General features: G+C 39.9%; 3 protein-coding genes and 1 long non-coding RNA gene across 6 annotated transcripts; 1 reads left to right on the top strand and 3 right to left on the bottom strand.

Moving 5' to 3' along the window:
- Nucleotides 1–778: 778 nt before the first annotated feature.
- Nucleotides 779–4,150, bottom strand: LOC132978916 (polyisoprenoid diphosphate/phosphate phosphohydrolase PLPP6-like). Its single transcript, XM_061044274.1, has 2 exons — nt 3,333–4,150; nt 779–1,563 (listed from the first exon to the last, which is right to left on the bottom strand). The coding sequence occupies exons 1-2, from the start codon at nt 3,697–3,699 to the stop codon at nt 1,136–1,138; spliced, it is 795 nt and encodes a 264-aa protein (XP_060900257.1). The 5' UTR covers nt 3,700–4,150; the 3' UTR covers nt 779–1,135.
- Nucleotides 4,151–4,256: 106 nt separating this feature from the next.
- LOC132978914 (peroxiredoxin-6-like) lies at nt 4,257–7,545 on the top strand. Its single transcript, XM_061044273.1, has 5 exons — nt 4,257–4,414; nt 5,083–5,239; nt 6,385–6,534; nt 6,644–6,790; nt 6,874–7,545. The coding sequence occupies exons 1-5, from the start codon at nt 4,323–4,325 to the stop codon at nt 7,000–7,002; spliced, it is 675 nt and encodes a 224-aa protein (XP_060900256.1). The 5' UTR covers nt 4,257–4,322; the 3' UTR covers nt 7,003–7,545.
- On the bottom strand, nt 4,678–5,745 carry LOC132978915 (uncharacterized). The gene is made up of 2 exons (XR_009674000.1): nt 5,676–5,745; nt 4,678–5,268 (listed from the first exon to the last, which is right to left on the bottom strand). It is a non-coding gene; the product is annotated as an uncharacterized LOC132978915 (long non-coding RNA).
- A 478-nt stretch (nt 7,546–8,023) lies between the features above and the next one.
- Nucleotides 8,024–22,309, bottom strand: fggy (FGGY carbohydrate kinase domain containing). Of its 3 annotated transcripts, XM_061044270.1 has the most exons (17): nt 22,187–22,309; nt 21,666–21,859; nt 20,513–20,624; nt 19,152–19,303; nt 18,792–18,880; nt 18,479–18,594; nt 18,229–18,357; nt 16,757–16,860; nt 16,145–16,252; nt 15,140–15,201; nt 14,648–14,810; nt 13,028–13,102; nt 11,522–11,642; nt 10,345–10,439; nt 8,747–8,808; nt 8,378–8,504; nt 8,024–8,264 (listed from the first exon to the last, which is right to left on the bottom strand). In XM_061044270.1, exons 2-16 carry the CDS (start codon nt 21,846–21,848, stop codon nt 8,423–8,425), a joined length of 1,653 nt encoding a protein of 550 aa, XP_060900253.1. In that variant the 5' UTR covers nt 21,849–21,859; nt 22,187–22,309; the 3' UTR covers nt 8,024–8,264; nt 8,378–8,422. The 3 variants fall into 3 exon arrangements, with proteins under 3 accessions (XP_060900253.1, XP_060900252.1, XP_060900255.1); XM_061044269.1 differs by having other exon boundaries at nt 8,024–8,504; XM_061044272.1 differs by lacking the exons at nt 20,513–20,624; nt 21,666–21,859; nt 22,187–22,309 and adding an exon at nt 19,524–19,623 and having other exon boundaries at nt 8,024–8,504.
- Nucleotides 22,310–23,809: the final 1,500 nt, after the last annotated feature.

Raw genomic sequence — 23,809 nt, 5'->3', positions numbered from 1 at the left:
TTGGTTTGTTTGGAAATTGCAAAGGTGGTATCTGATTTTTAGCACTGAATGAAGAGGCTGGCTGTAATGACTGATGGAAACTTGAGTGTGGGTTGACTTCCTAACACAACAGTGTTAACACCTTTACAAAATTGATTCACATATAACCACATAAACCAACAGCATTGTGCCACTCACTTTACCAGGGACCGGTACCGAATTCCATTGTCATGTTCATACAGTAGTTTAAACTTGGAAACTTACTAAAAAATGGAAGTAGTTTTGTGTTACAAGATACAACCAAGCAGCAACCTCCGGTGTTGAAAAAATTAAGCCAATGCTGAAGTGCCAAAAAAAGCAGTTTTCTACTGTCCACTAGAGGCTAGCTCCAAGAGCCCTGGACGTCACAAACACATCACATTCAAAAATGCCATTTTCACAGCAGAAATTAACATAACAGCCTGGTACGAAACACGATACTGGTCTGATTAGTTATCATCCTCATGGGCACACACTGTAGGGGGGTTGAACACATGAATTTTGATTTTATAAATAAAACGAGTTATGAATAATTAGGTGTGAGCCTGACCTGATTGGCAGGTGGGCGCAATGTAACTATTTTTCAGGAGGCCTAAAAAACGCCTCATCTCCAGCTCTCAGCGTGTCATTAGGTTGTCTGAAAGCTGAGATTTCCAGCATGGCAGTTGCTGCCGATTACCTCCAGGGCCCCATGCAGTAATAGATGGGTGACATCACTACGGCTCTGTCCATTAATATCTACAGTCTATGGATACAACTCTTTAAATGAAATGCAAATTGGCTTTTTATTTTTAAAAACTACATTCAGCTTTGGCTACAGCATTGTAAGAACAATTCTATATATCATCAACGCCATGTGCAAACAAGATGCCTGTTCATCATGGCCATACTTTTCATTATATCCACTATATTCTTCAAGAAAACAGTAAAAAGAACACAAAAAGATGCATAAAAACTGACACATTTTAACAAAATAAAAGTATATTGAAGTAACTCTAATATAATCTAAAAATTAATGAAGTTCACTGTTTATAACAGAATGACATTTCTGTATTACACACTCACACTACTAATTTCCCAACACTTTGACTTAAACACACATAAACACACATGTTCATTAAATCAAGTGTTTCCAATCTGCCATCCACAGTCTGCTGTAAGCCCTGTTGAGTCTCTCTCTTAGTCCTATGAGCAGGAGGTCCTGCACACAGTCCCAGGTCACCCACAACCTCTCCACCAGACTGTACTGGCAGTACCCCATAGCCAGGCCAAAGCCCACATCTGTCACATACTGTCGTGCAAGCAGCAGTCGAGACAGGCTAACAAGAGCAGCCCAACCCACCACTAGGAACCGCATGGAGGCTTCATCCACAAGCTGCGCAAGGAGGAAGCGGGCGCACAGGGCTGCCCGTGTGGCATGGCCAGAGGGGAAGGAGTATCGCTCCACAAAGAAGGTGGAGAGTATTTCAGAGCGGTTCTGGGCCGGTCTGCGACGTCTAATCACAGTCTTCACAACTCTGACCAACAGCAGGTCCAACAGCAGAGCTGTGAGGGGGAAAGAGAGAACATAAAATAGTGTTTTCTGTTTGTATATCAGGCTGACAATGTAAAATTTAAATAAGGGAATCAGCTCACATGCAAACTATTCCCCTTACAGCAACTGCCTTATATTGTAATTAATTCGAGGCTATAATTCAGAAACAGTTTCTTATCTATCTTCTGGCTTTAGTAATGTTACCAAAAATCCCTTAGTCATAGTGGTGCATACAGGTCAATGACTTGTTTGGAACTGTCTGTAATAGCTCAGAGACACCCTTCACAAAAGGTCTACAAGTACAGCTGTCGGGGCACACGTATCCTGTGTTTATATCGAATAGAGATCCGTTGTAAGCACAAGAACAGCCTTGGCTAGAGCCCGTTATTTGCAAATAATGGAGAGAAATAAATAGTTGTCATGGATTGGAGAAAAAAATCAAGACTTTCCAGATTTTGTATAAGCCATCACCTGCAGATATAAATGTTGATAGTCATTAATTAAAACGTGTTTTTTGGAACAACCTGGCAACCCTAAATGTATAATTAAGGGATTATATCTTATTTGTCAATCATAACTCTGTTATTTGTTTTTCACCCTATAAACATTAATCATGCAATCATATTAGAAGGTGTTACAGACCCCTTTGGTTAGTGTTGATATCTTCATATTTCATGTATCCAACCTACAGTCCAAAATGTAAAGACTTTTCAATTAATTGATTATTTAAATGATACATAAAAGCACAGTCATGATTGAGATTTGTTCTTGTTAAGCAACAAAAATGATAATACATTTTAAGAAATTAAAAGGTAACAATGCAACACAGAATTAAATATCTCAATAGAAATGAAATTATACCATTGACCCCTTTAGACTCTCATTCTTCTAGCTTTAAGAGGTGTTACACGTTTTTTATTTTTACAGTCTATGGTTTTTACACATCACGGAGGTGTACTATAGGCGATTGTATGCCAAAAATAGTTCTTCTATTTAACCACAGCACAGTGCACTATACAGTGGGCTATAATAGAAGGACTTAATCTTAAAACTATCAGTCAGTACAGTAGTGTCCAGTTTGCTAATTAAACATCAGCCGTCTCGCGTGCATGTCTCTCTGACCACAGCTGCTGTCAGCTGCTGCTCAAAGTAGAAAACTTTCCATGGCTGCGTTGTTGTTGTTTCTCGCTCACGTGGACCAACAAACACCCTGCAGCAGTGCAGCTCTATACATTTATAATTTCACACTTGGATGGACAGGGTCGTCTTTGGCCTGTATTATTGTGGTTATTAATTAGTTATTAACACTTTTGGATAGAAGAAAAACACTTGTTGATTGCCACACACTTTACTTAAATGTCGACATAGCCGTGCGTAATTACGCATCGGTTTTGTGAACAGCTAGTGTTACTTGTGATATCTATGAAAAAGCCGTAGAGCAGAAATCTGTACAAAAAGTAAGTTAATATTGTAGCATATAACGAGTACTTTGCATTCAATGTAAGACTGTTACATTCTGAAAAGTTTATTTTTGCAACTTTCCTTGCGCTGTGGCGAATATAGGGCGAAGAAGAAAAGCATGAAATATTGTCATGGCTTAACTTCTTACATCAAAATGTTTTTTTTTAATTGATTATGTTGTCACGGCGGTAGTTTTAATTTACCGATTGGGTGAATATTAAGACTAATTATTCATGATTAAATTGCAGGTATCCAAACTAGTGCCCTTTACACTGAAGTCATTGTTGCTCATCCAAATCATGGAAACACATTAACTCACCAAGGGCTAAATTCAGCATGATCTCCTGCTCCTCCACACTCTCTCCCCGCAGCAGAGTGTATACAGTGCCGATGATCCAGGGGATGACATGCCCGGAGAACTCAACCAGGCGCACCAGGGGCCGTATACCGCCCCACGAAGCCTCCTCACATGCGCACACCCCGAGCTGCTTGGACAGCCACAGATCTATCGCCAGCAGAAACCGAAGTGTTATTGTGAATATCGGCTGATTGAGGCTAACGTTTAAGTCTTCGGGGGAAAAGTAAGAACAGCTGGAGCCCCGGCGACGGACACTACACTCAAATGATGCCCGATTTCCACACACAGATCCACGGGAACTATTCCGTCTGAATGTGGGCGAGGACATTTTCGTTTTTCAGGGTGTGCAGAGTAAACTTTACCCACTTTCTTTTTCGACCACCTCTGGCGTGCAAACACTCTAATCCGCAGCACTCAGAAGCAAAACATCCTGCAAACTGGGGAGTCCTCGTGCAAGGGCTTCAAATGTCACCAAATTAGACCTGGACTGTACTGCTTTGGTCACGTGGCTACATCATCATTTCCATTAACATGTTTAAACCTTAAACAGCAGTGAGTTCTTAATTTCACTTCAAAATATAAAATGAACGTCTGAATCGCAAATGCCCAAATAAATTCTCCAAACCTATACATATTTAGGTCGAAGTCATGATTAAAAATACCCCAATAAAATGTTACAATCTGGAAAGTGTTACAGTGCTGACTCTAAAAAAGTGTCAATTCTTGGCAGCAAACCGGACAAGACGCGTGCGTAAATTGGTTAATTGGAAACCTTTAAGACTGCGCAATTTAAGCAAAACGTAACAACTTTTGTTTATAATCTGCAGGCATATTTCTGCAAATAGAGTAGCCTGTTGAGAGGGAAGGTCCCGCCCACTTTTTTTTATCGTTCGCTTTCTGTCATCACTTCTGCTGCTGCACACGCGGAACAACTCCACGCGCACATTAAACATGCCGGGACTGCTGCTCGGGGATGTATTTCCTGATTTTGAGGCTGAGGCTACGACTGGGCATATCAAATTCCATGAATTTCTCGGAGATTCGTGAGTATAATATGGTTTTTCATTTTGTTTGTCATTCATAAGCGCATCAAGATCCCCAATACAGATTGACAGCTTGAGTCTAGTTCCTGTTACTGCTGTTTTTTTTTTTTTTTACTTCTGCTCTTGACCTTTGTCTATGCAATATAAACCAACTGAAACCCTTAAATTGTATATATTTAGTATCAAACACCCTTTACACAAATAGGTTAAATTGTGGCCTCAAAGTGAATTAAAATGTTTGTTTTCTTTACACGATGCACTCATTAATGTGCTCTGTCAGTTATTAGATTCATCTTTGTAAAATCTCTTGAACACCATGAATTGATTCAAATGAAAAGCATCAGTGAGTGGTGAAGGTCAGAAGTTAAACTTAAAATCTCCCACCCTGTTGATGGGGCACAATCAAACTGCTGACTTGTTGAAAAAAGTGCCTTGTGTTTTCATTTCAACATTTGAGTGACAAAGAGGTCACATCCTGTCAGTTTGCTGTCAGCTGAATCATTCAGCCACAGTCTACTGTGTAACAACTCCACAAGAAAGAAAGAAAACCACAGTAGAGATTGTGAGATTACAATTCTCTCAATCTGATTCTAAATTTAGAGATTGAAACCTTAGATTATCTCTCCTGATCCTAACATGGCACAATAATCTCTGTTTTTATTATATAGGTGGGGGATCCTGTTCTCCCACCCCAGAGACTACACCCCCGTCTGCACCACAGAGCTGGGCCGCGCTGCAAGACTGAGCAGTGAGTTCAGTAAACGCAACGTGAAATTGATCGCCCTGTCCATCGATGACCTGGAGGCTCATCACGGCTGGACCAAGGTGTGGCACCTGCAGCTCGAGTCGGCTATCTGAGACCACATCAGGAGTAACACACACATAGCTCACCAGTCAAATGATTAGAACTGTTTTCACTTCAAAGTAGAGCTCAGGCATGTCATGAAAAAGTTATGTAGATGTTTGAAGGATGTTCATGAAATACAGTAATCCACATTGACATTTTGACCCTCGCTGGTTTAACTGATCGGTGGTGAGCTTCCTCTTTCAGTAAACAGCCAGTAAGCACAGCGTTTTACAAGCAATAAGACGTTTAGACTGTTCTGTTTATGTTTTTTTTTTGCATTTATATAAGGCCGATAAAACCCTTGTTTGAATAGTGAAACAGAACTTTTATCACTATCTTATATTTTGTATGGAGAAGGTGCTATTTACACCTCTATATATGCTTATTTGAACCAATGGTTATAAAAGTACATACCTTACATTGATAGATTGTGAGCTGTGAATTACAAGATTAGCTTTGTTTGGTTCCACTGCATAACTTAACTATAATTTACAATCAAATAAAACAAAGGAGAAAACAAGAGACAACTCGGTAAGGCTTTATGGATAAATGTAATGATGTAAGCAGTCTGAATGTGACAGTCAAATACAGTTATTTGAATGTAAAGTTGCTTTTGAATCAGACTGAAACTAATACTGAGGCCTCTTTTTGATCTACATGCAACAACAAGACCATTAGCAGCAGGATTATCTTTTCCCACAGTGTATAGTTATTTTCGATGCCTTTAACTGCTGAGGTGCCAGACGAGGCCATTCACAGCAAATATCCACAGTGAATAATCAACACCCCTGTCGTAAGAAAGCAGGGTGAGATTTTTTTCATCAGAAAACCAGAGCTATGCAAGTACAGGACAAAATCAGATAAGAGATAAGAGGTACTGATTTGTCCACAGTGAGCTCCATAATCGACACAAACTCAAAAGTTCCTTTAACATGCTGCATATCTCAACCAATAAAAGGAACTATTTCATGTTAATTTGGTTTTCTCTCAGTCTTTACGTCACTTCTGCTTTGTGTTCTGCGCAACACTTTATTTCTTTTTTAATCATGTAAATCACTAAATGTGTTTTCTATGGCTGTACTGGTTCTGTTGAAAGCATGGCTCGTGTCTCTGTAATAACTAGGACATCCTGGCCTACAACTGTGAGGAGTCGGGGTGCAGCTCTCTGCCCTTTCCCATCATCACGGACAGTCAACGGGAGCTGGCAGTCGCCCTCGGCATGCTGGACCCTGACGAGAAGGACAAAGATGGCATGCCACTCACCGCCCGCTGTGTGAGAGTCTACAGAGTCACAATTCCTTACTTTGCAGGAAGAATTTGAATACTGACAGAGACCGTATATTAACCTAATCTGGCTCCATCTGTCTTGTGTCCGCGTGTAGGTGTTCATTATCGGCCCTGACAAAAAGCTCAAACTGTCGCTGCTCTACCCGGCCACCACAGGACGCAACTTTGATGAAATCCTGCGGGTGGTGGACTCACTCCAGCTCACGGCGGGGAAACGAGTGGCTACACCTGCTGACTGGAAGGTGTGTCAAAGCGTTGACAGATCTGTCATAGAATCAGGGATTTGAGCTGTTAAGAGTAACCTTGTTTCATTTCTTCCCTTCAGCCTGGAGACTGTGTGATGGTCCCACCCAGCATGTCTGAGGAGGAGGCAGCCACTCTGTTCCCAGAGGGCGTATACACCAAAGATCTGCCCTCTGGGAAGAAGTACCTCCGCTACACACCCAAGCCATAAGAACTTATATCAAACAAACAGTTATGTTTCACAGACTGAACCTTACTTACCTGGATGACTGTCTTCGTCTCTATCAGGCAGACAAACAAATCAAGAATCCCAGAGGTAAAGGAGTCCTATAGAACAGCTGGAATGTAAGCCAATGAGGTCAGGTTAAAGTAGGTTTTTACAGTGTACCAGAAAAAAATCTTATTACATTGGTCTTTTTGGCTCTTTAATAAAGAGGTTTTTTTTTATGACTGTATATTTTGGATTGGTAATAGTGACCCAAGCATTTGTGTCTTTCGGTTGGAACCCTGTGAGAGGAAGTGGTTTGTGTTGCCATTTACACATCGAATGACCTACTGAGTGCAAACAACACCACTGCATGCCATGATTTGCATTTTATGGACAGGATGGACAGGAAAGCAGCTTAGTAGTTACACATTTATTAAAGCTTGTCAAGTGTGTTTTTAGATTTTATGATGGTAACCTTACGTTAGCTAAGCCATACAGGTTTATTTCACTGAAAACCATGTTGATTAAATGCATAAATACTCTAAAGTTTGAGATTTTGATGTAAGGATTCCTCCTCTGGACATTAAAAACATTAAGAGGGCAGATGTTCCCATCAGTTTTTTTTCAACTTAAGAATTTTAAAGCAATGTGCCATGAACTTGTTTTTTTTTCTTCTTCCTGTTTTCTCGACCCCCTTCCTGCGCCCCCTCTCAGTCGGTTTTTAAGGCTGCTGTTAATTCAGCTGTGTAGGCTTTAGCGTTCCCCCTCACCGGGTCAGCAGCATCAGTGAGCTTATGTACTTTGATCCTGGCAGCAGGCTCCTCTCTGAGACCAGCGGACAGGAGAGTGTAAGGACAGAGGAGGCCGTGCAAACAGGAAGAGGAAGATTACGATGAAATACAGTGACGAAGGAACAAAGGAGAACTTGTTTAAAAATGAATGAGTGTCATTGTCGAGTTAAAACACACTGAATTATAAATCAAAACCCTATAAGGGTGGAGTGGCAGAGGAAGGCATGAGCGCATTGTATCATTTCAATCATTTATTAGGAAAGATTTTAAGATGATGGTACTTGATGGTCTTTCACTTTGGAGCAGGTCACCTCCAACATCCTCCTCTTTATTTGGGTTAGAAGAGCAGCTACAGCCATGGGAAGTTTAAACAGCTCTTCTCCTTAGAAGTCTCTTCTGTTATAAGAGCCAGGTGGTGAGAAATCTGCCAAACCCCTGCACAGACATTCATCCGCAGAAAGCTGCCTTTTCTTTCTTCGGTTTATTGAAAAATTATTTTAAAAATATATTGAAAAACATCAGGTAAAGCAGTACAGCACAGACAACTGATTTTTATCTCCAGCATGTGGATTCGTTATCACCATTACGTCAGAGGGAGTCACTCCCAGCTCGGCCTTCTCCCACCAGTAGTGTCATCTCTGGTTCATGAGGGTCTGATACTCCCTCTGGTGGGCGAACAGTCGCAGGAACACCTTGTACTTTCTGTCATAGAAGCTGGAACAAAGAAAAACAGTATAAATCATCAAATTCAATGCAGATTGAATACTATATTTTCAGTTTTGATTGGGTTTGACATCAAGCAATGACTTGAATTATACATTTTAACTTTAGAGGTTTTTGTTTGTCTTGACTAAAATAACTGATTTAACAGACACGTACCTCTACATCACACACACCGTGCATTATGACTGAATAAATGAACCATCATATATATTATCATCATCTCTCTGTCTCACCTCTGGAGTTCACGGTCAGGATGAACAACTTTCCCCACTTTGGCCATTTTTCCCATCGCCTCCTGAAGCAGAAATATAAAAGACAAACATCACTTAATAAATTATGTGACACTCATTCAGTTTGAGGCCTGACCCAGTTTGTAGTATTCACACAAGTCAACTGCAGTGGTTTTGGTGTTCCTCGGTTTACGCCTAACGCGGTGCTCTGCTGTCTAAATCTACTAAATCCAGCCGGTGGTCTGAGTGCAGCTCAGAGGATCAGACACAACAACTGCCTGTCGTACTCGCGGCTGAAAATGGATTGACAGGTGCAGCCTAGTCCAAACAATAACGTCTTATTTTTAGAATATCTGAGCTTAAAGGCTCACCATAACCTTGTGTTATGAGCTGTGAGACCGAGACATCAAAAGGATGATAGCTTGACCTACGAAAACGTTAATCATCACTTCTTATCTTAAACACATTGTGGGCAAATCTGCTCAGTGACTGAGGCAACAACAAAAAAGAGAAGCCATGCACTTCATACTTTGTATAATGGTTCCACCCAGCAGATGGAGGCATTGAGTCAGCAGGTCTGTGCTTTGTGCAACTTTTAAGTTGATTTTACACTTTTCAAGATTTCATTATAATCTCCTTTTTTTTAAGTGCAAAATAAACATGTTTTTCAAAATGTGGCACACCTACAATTTAACTTCTCATGAAGTTTGGTATACTTTTCATTAGAATTTTTTTAGACGAGAATTACATGAAAGATGATTAGTAAACATAGTGTCTGTGCACGATATTCATTTAAAACAAATATAATATGAACACATTCAAATATAATGACCACTTTGATTGAAGCTTGGCTCATGCTACAGACTTATAGTCAGGGTATATCTCCCCCTGCTGCTCCAATCTCGACTGAACCTTTTTCAGACGTCATCTAACCTTCAAGAAGGTCAAAATGATTTTACTGAGGAAGCCCAATAACAGCAATTTTATAAAACATCACACATTTTACACGGTTACTTAAACATCAAACCATTTTTGTTTGAATATCACTTCTTAATTCAATACTTTGGGACATGTATGTACGGCATAATCCTTTGTATGATAACCTTTTTCAGTTGTTTCATTCTGTTGGGAACAAATGTGCTAACTTCAGCAGGAACAAAGCAGTGCATTCAGAAGTGCAAAACAACATACACCATCTTCTCCTCTCATACAATTAAAAGCACGAGGAAACTGTTTTATACTATTTTTTCCACTCGCATGAAATCGCAAATGCAATTTCACACTCTGACCATTTATGATGTGTCAGTGTATTTCCATTGGAGCATTCTTCAAAGAGAGTTACTGATTAGAGTTCACAAGGAGACAATTTTAACTAATGAAATATGTTGGAGGGTCGGTGTGTTTTTTTCTTTGATGTTTCCCAGGTCTTCTCACTTCGTTAAATCACAAGCAGTGACCCATAATCGACCAAGGCGGCATTCACAGGTGAACATTTGTAGAATTCTATCAAAAACAAAAACCTTGACTGTATGATGCAGTCTGTGAAAAGCCTCTCATATGACCTTAGATCACATGCTGCGTGTGTCAGTGTGTCACTCCACCTGTATAGTGCTGTAGTCCTTAGACGCACACGCACCCAGCACTGCTGCTCCTATTAACACAGCCTCCTGCTGGTCAGGCAAAACCACAGGCAACCCTGAAAAACACAATGATGACAACATTTGAATTGGCTACATTGGCTACAATATTGTCTTTTCAACAAAATGCTTGGTGTTGAATCAATATGTAGGACACCAAAAGTTTTCATGTTAAATAATGTAAATAATAAGATAGAAACTATCTTAGGGTGCACTCACACTTTGCCCCGTTGCCTCGTACCGCGTGAAGCACGATTGTCCCTACTCCCCATTCCCCCCGCTGGCCTGCCCTCCCATTGCTCCAGGCCCAAACGGGTCTGCACTGATGCTCGTGCATGAGCTATCATACCATAGCACACCTCATCGAACCGGGCCAGGGCCCTTAGGGCGCACTCCTATGAGGCAATCCACACCCAAAGTTCAGTTCATTTGACAAAGTGTGAGTGAGTACACTTCCTTGGCCCTAGCAAGGTTGGAAGAGGTGTGCTTTGGCACGGTACAGTTGCTCTTGCACAATTACAGAAACACAACGTGGACATGACGTATAATTGATTCCCATCTTGCATAATCGAGAAATCCAGGCGTGTAAGAGGGCTGTAACTGAGCGGAACGACTCAAAATAAACCACACAGTCAGTAAAGTTGCAGTTAATTTCTCTGTGTTGTTCTCTGTTGTCAAGAGAAAATTCCACGTGTCACTTTCATACAGTCTATGACACACAGTGGAAATTTTAAGGTGGAGTGTTTCATCTTACTCATGAGTTGATTTTGTTAATCAATCAAGCCACCTGTAAATGTCAAAATGATAACCGAGCATCGGGTTTGTTTTATCATCTCTCTCTTGCATGACAGACACTTCAGTGATGTTCGGATCTTGAAGCACTCAAAAAAGAATAATATACAAATTTAAACCATATTATGCAAACTGCAAATATTCTATTTCCTCACTTGGAGAGAAAAAGTCCCATTCCAGTTCGCTCCGGCAGCACTACAAGTATGGCGATGAGGTATGTATGGAGGTTCTCGTGATCAGGCCTGGTTAGTCCTGGAAGTGTGAGTGCAGGCGAGCAGGGGACAAGGGAGGGGAGGAAATCGTGCTTGGTATGGGGCATGTGGGCGTAGTGTGAGTTAATGTTTTATACCTGTAGCATTGGCGTGAATCTGTACAAAAAGAGAATTCTTGCTCAACCCGCCACACAAGAAGAGGGTTCTGATGTCATGTCCGGCTTCTTTCATGGACTCCAGAATATGAAGAGTACCGAGCTGAAACCAGAGAAGAAGACACAAGGGGAATCAAGTTACAGTTTAAAAAAAACACAACACCTACCTTTCTTATGGGGTAGCGCTATTTGTATTTGTCCAAAACTGTCACAGTACGGATGTCAATGCATGCAGTCACACAACAAATACATCAGAGTCGAGAAATTAGGAAGTCACATGTCTGTATCCAGTACACAATCCAGGTGGCAGTGATGCTTGTAACTGTTTGCTAAACCCCATTTAACAACGAATGCAGAAGAAGAAGAAAAGTGTTGTAGCAAGATGACACAGCGGAGCGCCGACAAAACCCGCCTCCTTCTTTACACCGGTCGTGTGGGGACACTTTGGGTTAACGGTTCAGTTTGTCCTTGGAAACACATCGAACATGCTAATGAACATTAGACTACATTACCATGACGTGCCAATCGCCATGGGTGATGCGCCCATATGCAGTATTAGACTAGTAGAGAATGTATTTTATAAGTGCCCAAACCTTTTTACAACGTCCCATCCAGTACGCACAAGAGTCAGTCTATGAGCCGCCCTTTACTGGTGTACAGAGCAGTGGTTAAGCATGAATAAATAACCGCTGTATCCACTGTTCACTTACAACAGATGGATGGCTCTCCTGTGCCTGCATTTAAAGGTACAGACACAGAAACAGTCTGTTCTGAGCAGGGCTGAAATAGAGGGGTTTATAGTCATGATCAAACACAGGATCAGAGTGGATTTTTAACAAGAAACTTCACAGACATGTTGTGAGGAGCTCTGAGACTTATTTAAAATGGTTGAAAAGGAGGAGAATATGTGACCTTTAAGAGATGAGTTATAACTTCCCAGACTCACGAGTTTATCATAAAGATGATTCCTTGCTCCGAGAGGCACATACTTCGCTTGTCTTATATTTGATGTATTTATTTGATGTTTTCAAATCAGAAGATGTTATTCATTTCTATATGTTGCTCATTATTTAACATCATTTTGTTTAATCTTTAATACACTACGGGCTGTAGGAACTATGGCATGTAGTTGTACTTAATGACACTAAATTAAAAACAGTGTTACTAGCACTACAGTTGTAACTTATTTATAGAATCTAATGTTTTATGTTGAACTCTAGTTTTGCTGCTATTATTTATTCATGGTATTCAATGCCTATCAATAATCATTTTTTGTACTTTTGGAGCATTGAGTACAACACAGTGATTGTATACTTTATGTGAAAACTAATAAAATACTTCAATAACAACTACTGTTCAGTCAGTCTGTCTGTGTTCCCAAAACCGAGGTACGAACTGAACTGCTGTGTATTATTACACCCATACTTCCTTTGTACTTGATGGTACTATTTTGTTGCATTGGGTAAACATATCACACAGTTGACTCACAGCAAGGGCCTGTACAGTTGCCAAATAGAGGAGGGCTAAGTCGTCCAGGGTTTGAGAAAGCTGCAGTCCGATCACCTGAAAAACAGCACAGAGTCATCAAAGTGTTAGAATAAAAAGAATCAACAGAGGAATACGTTCACCGACGATGTGATTGGTAAAGAAATGCTGTCATTGAGAGTCCGGTATCTCAAACACCAGCAGGAATTCAGTCAAAACAATATTCAACAGCTCTCTGCTCGCTGGCTTCCTGTTTCCTGGAGCTACAGATAAAGCCTGGAAACATCTATTCACTTACTGAACACAGAAATCATTTCACTGGCTGGATGTGTTGTTTGCACTGACAGTCGTGATTCTTCTCAGAAGTTAACAAAATGTGTTGGAATTTCAATTATCCCAAACATTAAAGTGGATATCTGCAAACCAGGAAAACATACAACTCAGATGTTCTGTTGAGCGTTGAGATTTGACCCTGGGCGTCACTGTGCCGCTGTGTCAAGTTAGCAGGTTTATTTAACTGTGAGCTGATTGCGTTGGGATTTCCTTTCTTTCTTTTTATTTTTTTTTTATCAAAACCATTGGAGGAGAATCTTTTGGATTGATTCTGAGATTGTGATGACCACATTGATAGCACTGTGATGTAGCTGAGCGAGTGAAAGCAGCTCGCCTGGGAATGTTTGAAAAAAAGAGCTCCTAAATCTCATTATTAAACATTTTTTATACTCTCTACATGCACTAAAAGTAGATTTTTTGTTTAAAGGAATGTGTGGTTGAACTTAGAAAAACTGTTTCCCAGCCAGTCTTTGTTGAGCTAGACTAATGTCCTCACTGTACCGAGCGCAGAAGAAATGAATTCAGTCCCCTTCTTTATGTCTCGACCAAAAGAATGTACTGTGTTTCCAAAACTATTAATATATTAATGGTCACATATTGTACTGATTTTCAATCACTTTAAATAAGTCCAAAACATGTCTGTGAAGTGTCTAGTTATAAATCCACACTGATCCTGTATTGTATCATGCCTATAAACCCCTCTATTACAGGCCTGCTCAGAACAGGCTGTTTCTGTGTCTGTACCTTTAAATGTAAATGAGCTGTGTCTGACCACGCCCCCTCTCTGGAAGGGGCTGTGGCTTGGGCTTTCTTGCATCGTGCCCTGTTGTTAAAGGCGGAAAGGCAGACTCAGAGGGCAGAACAAACACCTAGCTGTGGGAGTGTCACCCACCTGGGGGAGGGGTCTGTGATGTCACAACGGGAAAATCTCCTAACGGCCTGTTTGAGCACACATTTTCTGAAAAGTGTAGCCGGCAAAAGCCAGAGAGGATGGACTTTTCTCCTAATTGGGGGTTTGTTGTCAGGCTAGGGACAAAAAGTAGTGTTAGAAAACCATGGTAGTGGTGTATTTTGCATAATATGTGACCTTTAATTTGTAAAAAGTTTGTTCATTTCACATGATTTTTTATCTGCTGCTGATTTGTTTTCCTTGATTAACTGATATGATGAGACAAAACGTCTCTTTGACCACCACTGCTCTTCTGTGGCTTAGTGTGTCGAAGAAACTTGCATGGATCCAAAATATTTCATGTCTTTAGACACATGAAGCTTTCACTCATGTTTCCTCACCATGCCCTTCAGCGTGGGGTCAGCCAGGGGCGACCTGTTCCCATGAAAGTCGGGCCACACATGAAGACTGGAGCCCAGCAGGTCGACAGCAGAAGGAGAGTTAGCCATTAAACTGAGGTGGCTGTTCAGGTAGCTGTAGATGTTCTCGCCAGTGATAGGACATCTGGGAATAAAATAACAGTAAAAAAAAAAGAGAGCTCAGTCTGATAAATGTCAGGAGAACAGTTCTATGAACAATAACAATTTGTTGAGAAAACACTTCAGGTCATTTTCATAGTAGGGAAAGCTCAGGTCTTAATAGATACTGTCAAAATAATATCTCCAAAATCAAACAATTGTACAGTAAATAACTTCCACTGCAGCATCCACAAATAGTTAAGAAACACAAATTAAAGCCCACAATACAGAGCCTTCTGAACATGAGCAAACATCAGGGATAAAAGCTGTGTTGAAATACTTTTGGGAAGTTCATTATCAAAGTCATCAGCTGACCTCTGTCGAGCCTGTTCCTGGAGCTGCGTGTAGGCGACGTGGCCCTTCACCATGTGCTCGATCTGAGGGAGGAGACAATTCAAGATTCAAGATGATTACAAAAACAAAAAAATCAGCTGATGACAAAAATGCTTGTGACGCTCCAGCTGTTACTCCTTATATTATGTTCCAATTTTAAAATTCTGATGTTTTTTCTCATGTAAAGTGACTGCAGTTTAAAGGGACAGTACAAATACAACTAATTCAAATAATAATTACAGTGATGAGAAAAGCCTGAAATCATCACACCTGAGAAGACAGAAGCTAAAAAAACGATTCTGTGTTTTTACTAACTTCATGACTTTGAATCGTCCAGCTGCTAAATGAAATTAAATATTTTCATAAAGATAATATGTGTATAAAAAAAACAGAATAAAAAAAGAAGGTATTGTAGTGCTGCAGGGACATCGTGTTCCTTTTCTTCAGATAGAAGGAACCAAGTTTGCTTAGTTCTGAGACTAACAAATGTCACATCACTATCACTTTAAGTTTTTAGGGGTCTCTCTCTCTCTCTCTCTCTCTCTTCTCTCTCTCTCTCTGATTCCTGACTATCCACGGTCCTGTCCCCAAAATACGGGGCACGGAAAGCCCCAAAAATAAAGCTAAAGAAAAAACAATCTTTTAAACACTCATTCACTGTGTGTTACATGTAACTCTGCTGAATTCTATTTAAACCAGATGATGAAACATAAATTGTATATATGCAAACAAATCTGGTTTGTTTGTCACACCAAAATAAAGGTCGATCATTTTCTTAAAAAGACACGACACATGGACCAGACTGCTTTGACAAGTTGTTGTTTGAGTGGTCAGATATGTAAAGCATGTCTGGATGCATATACAGATGGATATACATATATATATATATATATACACATGTAGTTTCTTCCTGTATATACAGCTTTCTGTTCTTGAGCTTTAAAGCAGGTCATTTAAATCAAAACCAAAGCCTGTAAGTGGACTGACCAGCCTTCCCGTAGCACTCTGTCCTCCCTCGTTGAGCCACATGTCGGGCACCATGGCGGACAGGCAGGGCCCCCACACCCCGGGCACAAACAGAGGCTGCTCACTGATCTGATGCACAAGAAGAAGGTGAAACATTTCCTGCCTTTAGAAATTAAAAGCATGCTCATTTTCTTCCCCCACATCAATCAAAAGATGCATGGTGCTGCAGTGAAACGAAGACGCATCCTAAAACGTGATGTGGTGCCAATTTGCTTCACAATCAGTTACTGCTGTTCTTTTCGGTCTTTAAAAAAAAACATGACATCTGTAAAAAATGACTTATTACAGGCAAGAATTCACAGTGGCCACAAAGATGATTTAATAGACTACAGTCCTGCGTTTTAGTTTTACATCACCTCAGAGTCTCTTAAAACGCTGTGCGTGTGTGATTCATTAGGGGAGATTTTGTGTTAGTCATGCTGTGGCTGACTTGGAAATGTGTGTTAGTGTCATAAAGGTCCTGATGAATTATACTATATGGCATGGTAATAACATAGTGTTTTATTGATAACAAGTTTCACTAAATATGTATGCAGGGGAACGCTGGTAATCCAGAGTCAGTCAAACACTCACCGCCATGTGACAGGTTGACGTCCCACAGATCATCGCCATGCGTGAGCTGATTGGCTGGTCCTCACAGGGTAACTGAAAGCCTGTTACATCTGCACCTATCACACCTGGACACACATTGCAGAGCAGTCAGACCTCCTGTGAGAGGCTGGTCAGGGACAAATCACAATGATTTGTAGATCAGAAGCTTTAAATTCTTTTGAAGTGCTCCTCTAACCTTCACATGTGATTCGGCAGTGACACTAAATGCTGGAATATTGTTTGTCAAGCTGGTTTGAGTTTAAGGTGGACGGTTCAGGGACAAGGGGCGTTCATCACTGTGACATGCACAGTGACCAAAAAGTGCAGAGTGTTTTAACCTCTGACTGACACAACAATGTGTGATCGGCCGAGGTCGCAGCCTCGAGTCAGAGGGCAGGGTTCGTGCGCAGTTTATCTCGCAGAACAAAACCAGATGGTTTGGATTTCTGAAGCAGAAAAAAATGCTCTTCTAGTAGCCCTGGAGCAGATACAGTGTAGAGGAGCAACAATTAGCAAGTTTTACATCAGACAACTGTGAGTGGCATGTTATTTGACTTTCTATCAAAACATATCACTGGTTTAGTTTTGGTTTGCTCTAACATGCAACTAGTCCGAATGATTACCTGTCTAAATAAAGGATTCATTAAAAAAATACAGACATCATTATAGATCAGTAACCTCCCTCCTCAGGTTTAAGCCTCAGGTCAAAACTTTAACTATTTGCTTTACACACTTAAATCTATCGCAGGAATTTCATGAAGCTATTTTAAATATTGACACACCCCTGAGATTTAGATCCATTGTTTAGTTAGCCTCACCTTGTCTACCAAAACAAATGTGCTACACTTTGTATATGTGAAAAAGAAACATTTATGGGGGGGGGGGAGAACAATCATAAAATGTCTTATGTTTTAAATATTCATCTGGTGGAGTAGCTTCTTCATTTTTTTACACAGTTGGGGTCTTCGTTTAACAGCTACCCAAATTGTTTTAACTAAAAAATAAATCCTCTGCCTCCCTTTTACCCGATGTTTTGGTTTCCTAAAGTGCTTTTACAGTTGCACAAAACGTTTCAGGGTGAGCTGCATGTGTGAGCGCAAACAGCTGCATTTTTCACTCTGACTTTACTCTCTTTTTTCTTCCCCATTCTTTCTCTGGTAGAGCCTGGTAGAGTGGACGCTGTCTCACGGTTCTTTTTTACTTCATGTCTTGACTCCTGAGTCCCCTCCTCACTCACATCTGACAGGGATAGTCTCCAGCTGTGAGGTGCAAGTTTGAACAAACAAGTCAGGATATCTCAAACGCAGTATACCTGAATTTTATCTACGATGGTAACAAAAGGCTGCATTTTTAAAAAAATGCTGTCCTTTAAAAGCTAGCTAGACCTGCAAATGAACTTGAGGCAAAAAACAAAAATCATATTTAGTTCAATAAACGTGTCGAGGGTTTTATACCAAGGCCTCCTGCATGAGCATCGATGAGGGAAGCACCAACTGCTGTTCCTTGCTCCAAACCCAAATCTGCTGCTGCCGCCTGTGTGAGGCCGTGTCCCAACGGGCTCCCTGGAGGACATGTCACACTACCTGCATAACAGGAAAAAGAAGATATGTGACCATGTTAGAAAAATCCCGGTGTGAGAACCCTGTCATTGCTTTGCAGCTTCCTCAGAATTTGTGAAATATGTCACCAAAAATGGTTTTATACCTATTCTGGAAAAGTTATTTTCCAGTAGATCCTCCAGTCCTATGCTTGTCCAAAAACTAGAGTCCCATCCTTCTGGAGGACAGTACGTCCATTTACACACAAGAGTACATAAAGACCTGTTAAATATTGCAAAATAGCATCGTCACATGATTCAGGATAGATGTCTCTGGACCTGGTGATGGCCACAACATTAAAAACAGATTGTTTTACAAAATACATTTCCTAGTATCCTACCTGGTGTAAAGGATGACTTTATTTTAAAAACAGACAATCTATCACACAATCCCAGTGATCATCATCCATCAATGCTCACCGCGTCAAAGAGCCTGTTGCCTTCCATGATAAGAAGTCTGGAAGATCGAAGAAGTGGGCCGCTTTGTTCCAGCAACTCTCTCTTAGATTCTGTAGGAAAGAACAGAGAAGTGTGTGCTAATGGACCCCTGATCACAGAGCAACAACAGTACAGAAAAGTACTGAGTAGACACATTTAGAAAAAAAGATGTTAGGTAACTTTGATCTAACAGATGCCTCCAGAGGAAAAGGTGGGTAAAGCATGAAACCTTCTCAAACAAAGGAAGGCGCATGCTGACCAGACAAAACAGAGAGTGAAATTTAAACATATTGAGATCAGTGGCCCCGCGTTGGCCCCGCGTTGACCTCGCTCACCTCTCACCTCTTTGAGCCAGAGCAGCTTTGGAGGTTGCATCTCTGGTGACATGACTCCTCCCACCCTGCTCAGGACCCCGTGGTCGGTGTTTGTGATGCGAGCGGCCTGCTCTTCAGCACGATGGTCCATCCACATCACCACGTTTCTTCGTCCATCACCTTGGGAAGTCAGGTGAGAGATAGGGAAAGATCAGTTTGGAGAAACGTGAACAAAATGAACCAAACAGCTAATGTTGAATAAAATGTGGGTTTTGGGTGAGATTGAATTTGGCTAGGAGTAGGACAGGACAAATAAAGCTGTGTTGGTATTTGTGAAGTTCCAGGCAGCATATAATAGGTGGTTTTACTTGAGTTCCTGGTTCCTGACCCCTGCACTCACCTTATTTAAAGGAAAATACATGAATCTCAACCATCTCCAGGGGATATGCTCTGTAGCTGACCCTGACCTCTGACTTTGCAGTGGAGAAGGGAATTCAACCTTAAGAGATCAATAAAGTATCCTATTACATTAGACCTACACAAGTCTTCCAGGCACAACCCCACAACTAATCCAAGAGATCAATTTCAAAATATATAAAAAGTGAAATTGACTCTTCAATCGCCTTGAAACTTTTTCTGATGTAAACAACAAAACAAGAGTGATGTAACTTTTACAGACTTGCTTTTATGTGACGTCGTCTTCTTAATGTCTTTTCTTACTGATTTTACTATTTTTATCTTCTTTAACTTCTTACTGTCCTTTTATTTATGCTCTTTATTTATGGTCTTTATTTATGCTCTTATCTTTACTCCTCTTTTTTAACTTGGTCATTTCTTATCTTACTTTGTCTATTTATGTTTCATATTTATATTTACTTTGTATTTTTATTAATATTATAGTTTTGGGTTTTTTGATCCTTTAACCACTTGTTTCTATTTCTTTTACTGCTCTTACCTTCTTATTGCTGTTATCTTTTTTTTCCCAGCTCTTTTAGTTTCTTACATATTTTTAAATCTTTGGTCCTCTTGGTCTCAGCTCGTGTTGTTGGGTTCTTGTGTTACCTGGGTTCTTATCATGGTTCTTGTGTTGCCTGGGTTCTTATCATGGTTCTTGTGACGGTCAGGTTATATATGTCTGTTGGGTATCGTGCACTTTGGGTTCTTTTCTGTTGAATTGTATCTAATTATTTTTAGTATTTTGCATTTGTTATGTTCTTGCTGTTGTTAATGTTCTTCTGTGTTTGGTTTAGTTTGTTCTTGTTTGTCAAAGCACTTTGTAAACCTGTGTTTTTAAAAGGTGCTATATAAATAAAGTTATTATTATTATTATTATTATTATTGTTATTATATGTTAGGAACAAAGTTGAGGCAAACACACGTGTTGTTTACCATCCTGATTGACTGGTACAGGCTGGAAGCTTTGGTCCAAAACCACAAGAGAGCAGGTAGCATCAAAGCCGATCCCTCGTACCTGACTCCTCTCGACACTGTGTGTTACTCTCTGGAACAAAAACAAAATAAAGTCTTAACAGATCTCACACATCTCATCATATGTGTACAGTATGTGTGTGCTGTTTCTGAATAAAGAGAAACATCCTCTAAATGCTGAATAGTTGGCTAAAAGAAAGAAGCAGGGTTAATCTTTTAAATGATAGCTAAAATGAACAAATGACAGAATAGTTCACTTTAGTTAGAAGTGCTCGATGAAAGTTGATGCAGTTAAAAAAAAGTATTGGTAGAAAGCTGTTAAAGTGTGCTGAAGGTAAATGGTAAGCAGTTGTAATAGGTAGGGGTCGCTAAAAGTAATTGATACACAGTTCAGAATAGCTAATAGGATAACTTGACATATTTCCCTAACAGTATTGGATAACCTCTTAAGATAGTTTACTATTCTTAAATGTAATTGTTAGATTAAAGTTAAAAAAGGTTTAAATAAAGTTGCCTTGTGTCTGTTGGAAAATCTTTAAATCTTTAACAGATCATAATAGTTATCAAAATGACCGACTGTTGTTCTATCTTAACTGATGAGCCTTTAGCTTAAAGAAATACAGTGGAAATAGTTTTCTTACTGGAGACACTGATGCTTCACAGTTTGAGTACAAACCACAGATGAAAAGTTGAAATATTTATCTTAAATTAAGGGATGAAAGTTGAAAAGTAATGAATAAAAAGTAGAAATATTGGCTAACGTAGGTACGGAAGAGGATTAGGGCCACACTTTAAAAAAAATAAAAATAGAGTTCTGACTTTATTCTCAGAATTCTGATTTTAAAGTCAGAACTCAATTTTTTTTTAAATGTTTAATCCTCTGGATGGATGGATAAAGAAATTGAATTAGTTAGCCACAAGTTTTGGCTTGTGATGTTTAAAGTGCAAGAGGCAACAGGCAAATAGTTGAACTATTAAGTGTTAATGGATAATAGTTAAAAAGATACAATCTGTGCCACTCTTTGGGCTCTTTGGTGGAGGAAAGCCAGCAGAAACATGAGTGAGGTCATAAGTTCATCTTGACAAACCAGACACTGCTCGCAGGTCAGTGTACCTTAACAACTGTGCACACTGTGTCCCAGATCTCTGTGGAGGACTGGACATAGTGGTCAGACTGGGGCTCCCAGATACTGATGGGCTCCTCTGCAGTGCTCTTCAGCAGGCCTGTCCTGGTCACCAGTGCTGCCCTCACACTGGCAGTCCCCACGTCCACTCCGACATAATAGACCTCCGCCATGGGGAGACGAGCTGAAGAAGAGGAGGGAGACCCGGGGGTCCACGGGTTGATTATTAACCAAGATGCACTGTCAATATTTGATATACTGGTACAAAAACGACTTAAAACGGATGTTAACGCATTTGCATGGTCTTCTTGAAATAGATTTATAATTTATCTCGTAAAACATCTAAATCTTTCTTAAGATGATAACGCTACAATGAAGCCCGCTCACTCACTCAGATACGGAGATCTACACCATAATAACTCGCACCAAATAACAATTCAACTACCATTAATAACATTAGCACGCATAAAGAACAACTGTGTGACTGCTGAGACATGATCTCAGAACTTACCGGCAGATATTAATCCTATTTCAGCGAATAAAACATCAGTTTTTGAGTTTCTGGACAACGTCTGCGGTGTTGCAGATTGTGACTACTACGGGGTTCGAATGTGGACAAAAAGGGCAAAGTCGATTTTCTCTGCCGAGCTGTACAAAGTTCGAAGCTAAAATTAGCATAAGAAAGCTAAGTTTTAAAGTGTCAGTGTTTTACTGCACAGTCATCAGGCAATGGACATATCCTGAATAGAATTAGCTTTACTATAATGGGAGAAAGTAATTATATTTACTGTCAATTACTCTGGAAACTCTGTCCTTACATAAACATGTAGCCTATGTGTTATGGTTCAGTGAGGTTGTTATAAGAAACATGCATGACCAGCTCAAAGGTTCCTGGAGTAAAAATGAGGTTCTGTATGGACCCAAAAGCCCCTAAATTCCTAATGTATAAGATGCCATATTATTTTTTTTACTGTTCAATACAGAAGAACAAAAGCTTTCTTGAATCATTTATCTAAATGTAAGCTGTTGGCACTTGTGTGAAATAATAGTTTTGTAATGTTAAGTTTATATTTTTTTCTCATGATTCATAACCCTAAAATAAAGCAGTTTTGAACTAATTAAACAAAGAGACACACTCAAAAAATCCTCTGTATGTGTTTTTCTTTGTGCACTGACTTCATTATGATTTTGGAGGTGAACTGATTGTTCACATCAAAACTTTTTGTTTGCCCTTTGATAAAAAACATCAAGAGAATTATCTCTTCCATGTGAGTGTATCTTGTCTTCTCCAAGTACAATGTGAACACATTTATGTTTGAAAAACCCTGTGAGCGCAACAAAAGCTTTAATAACATAAAGAATAGACGAGTAATGCAGACACTTTGTCACCTGGTTATTATTCAACAAGATGTTTGTAATTTATTGAATTAATCAAAACCAGACATACTTTATGGGCTTGCAGGCCCCTTTAGGGCCTAAAGCAGTTTAAATAGCTAGTATAATGATACTTCTGCTGCTCCTTGTTGTTTGATTGATTTAGATGAGGACATTTAAGAAACTAGCAGGTCCGTTATTAAAATTTCATTATTTGATCTAAAGAATGTATTTCAGCTGATATTTTGACTAACCATAGAAAAGCATTTCTCTGTCCCATTAAAACATTTCAATAAGTCATGCTAAGCCATCATGCACAATAAAAGGCTACAGGACACATGCAAAACTTTGTTAATGTTATTAGGTAGACCACCATTTTTTTCTTCTACATATATCAAAAAGTCGTCTGTGAAAAGGTTAGGCTTTTTGTATGCATTCCGGACATAATGTACAGCAATACATAACAATGAATTAAAGATATGGCTGCAGACAATTCAGACAAAATCAGAGGTCAGACTCTGCTCTCTGAATCCCGCCACGTCTCCAAACTCTATTGTTTTCTTCTTAGAGGAGATCTGCAGCTGTCTAAAGGAAGTGCTGCTGGCTGTGATCAGTGTGTTTAGATCAGGAATGATCAGCAGAGATGAGCAGAGAAAAACCAAGCAGCAGGACAGGAAGAAACAGATGGTGTTCAACAAACACTGAATGGACAGTGTTTGAAATCTCATCTGTCTCTCTCTCACTGCTCGACGTGTGCATG

The sequence above is a fragment of the Labrus mixtus genome, chromosome 8 (assembly GCF_963584025.1).
Source record: "Labrus mixtus chromosome 8, fLabMix1.1, whole genome shotgun sequence".
In the NCBI taxonomy this organism is placed as follows: domain Eukaryota; kingdom Metazoa; phylum Chordata; class Actinopteri; order Labriformes; family Labridae; genus Labrus; species Labrus mixtus.
The sequence above is the reverse complement of the archived record's forward strand: the minus strand, read 5'-3'. Positions and strand labels throughout refer to the sequence as shown.

What these genes read in the sequence shown, in the direction of transcription:
- LOC132978916 (XM_061044274.1), bottom strand. Translation starts at nt 3,699, where the DNA reads ATGTCCTCGCCCACATTCAGACGGAATAGTTCCCGTGGATCTGTGTGT. An exon ending in CATGCTGAATTTAGCCCTTG is followed by an intron (nt 1,564 to 3,332) that starts GTGAGTTAATGT and finishes TCCCCCTCACAG; the next exon opens with CTCTGCTGTTGGACCTGCTG.
- LOC132978914 (XM_061044273.1), top strand. Translation starts at nt 4,323, where the DNA reads ATGCCGGGACTGCTGCTCGGGGATGTATTTCCTGATTTTGAGGCTGAG. An exon ending in TGCCACTCACCGCCCGCTGT is followed by an intron (nt 6,535 to 6,643) that starts GTGAGAGTCTAC and finishes GTCCGCGTGTAG; the next exon opens with GTGTTCATTATCGGCCCTGA. An exon ending in CTACACCTGCTGACTGGAAG is followed by an intron (nt 6,791 to 6,873) that starts GTGTGTCAAAGC and finishes TCTTCCCTTCAG; the next exon opens with CCTGGAGACTGTGTGATGGT.
- fggy (XM_061044269.1), bottom strand. Translation starts at nt 21,848, where the DNA reads ATGGCGGAGGTCTATTATGTCGGAGTGGACGTGGGGACTGCCAGTGTG. An exon ending in AGCTGCTCTGGCTCAAAGAG is followed by an intron (nt 18,881 to 19,151) that starts GTGAGAGGTGAG and finishes TCTTTCCTACAG; the next exon opens with AATCTAAGAGAGAGTTGCTG. An exon ending in AGGACTACAGCACTATACAG is followed by an intron (nt 8,809 to 10,344) that starts GTGGAGTGACAC and finishes TTTCTGCTTCAG; the next exon opens with GAGGCGATGGGAAAAATGGC.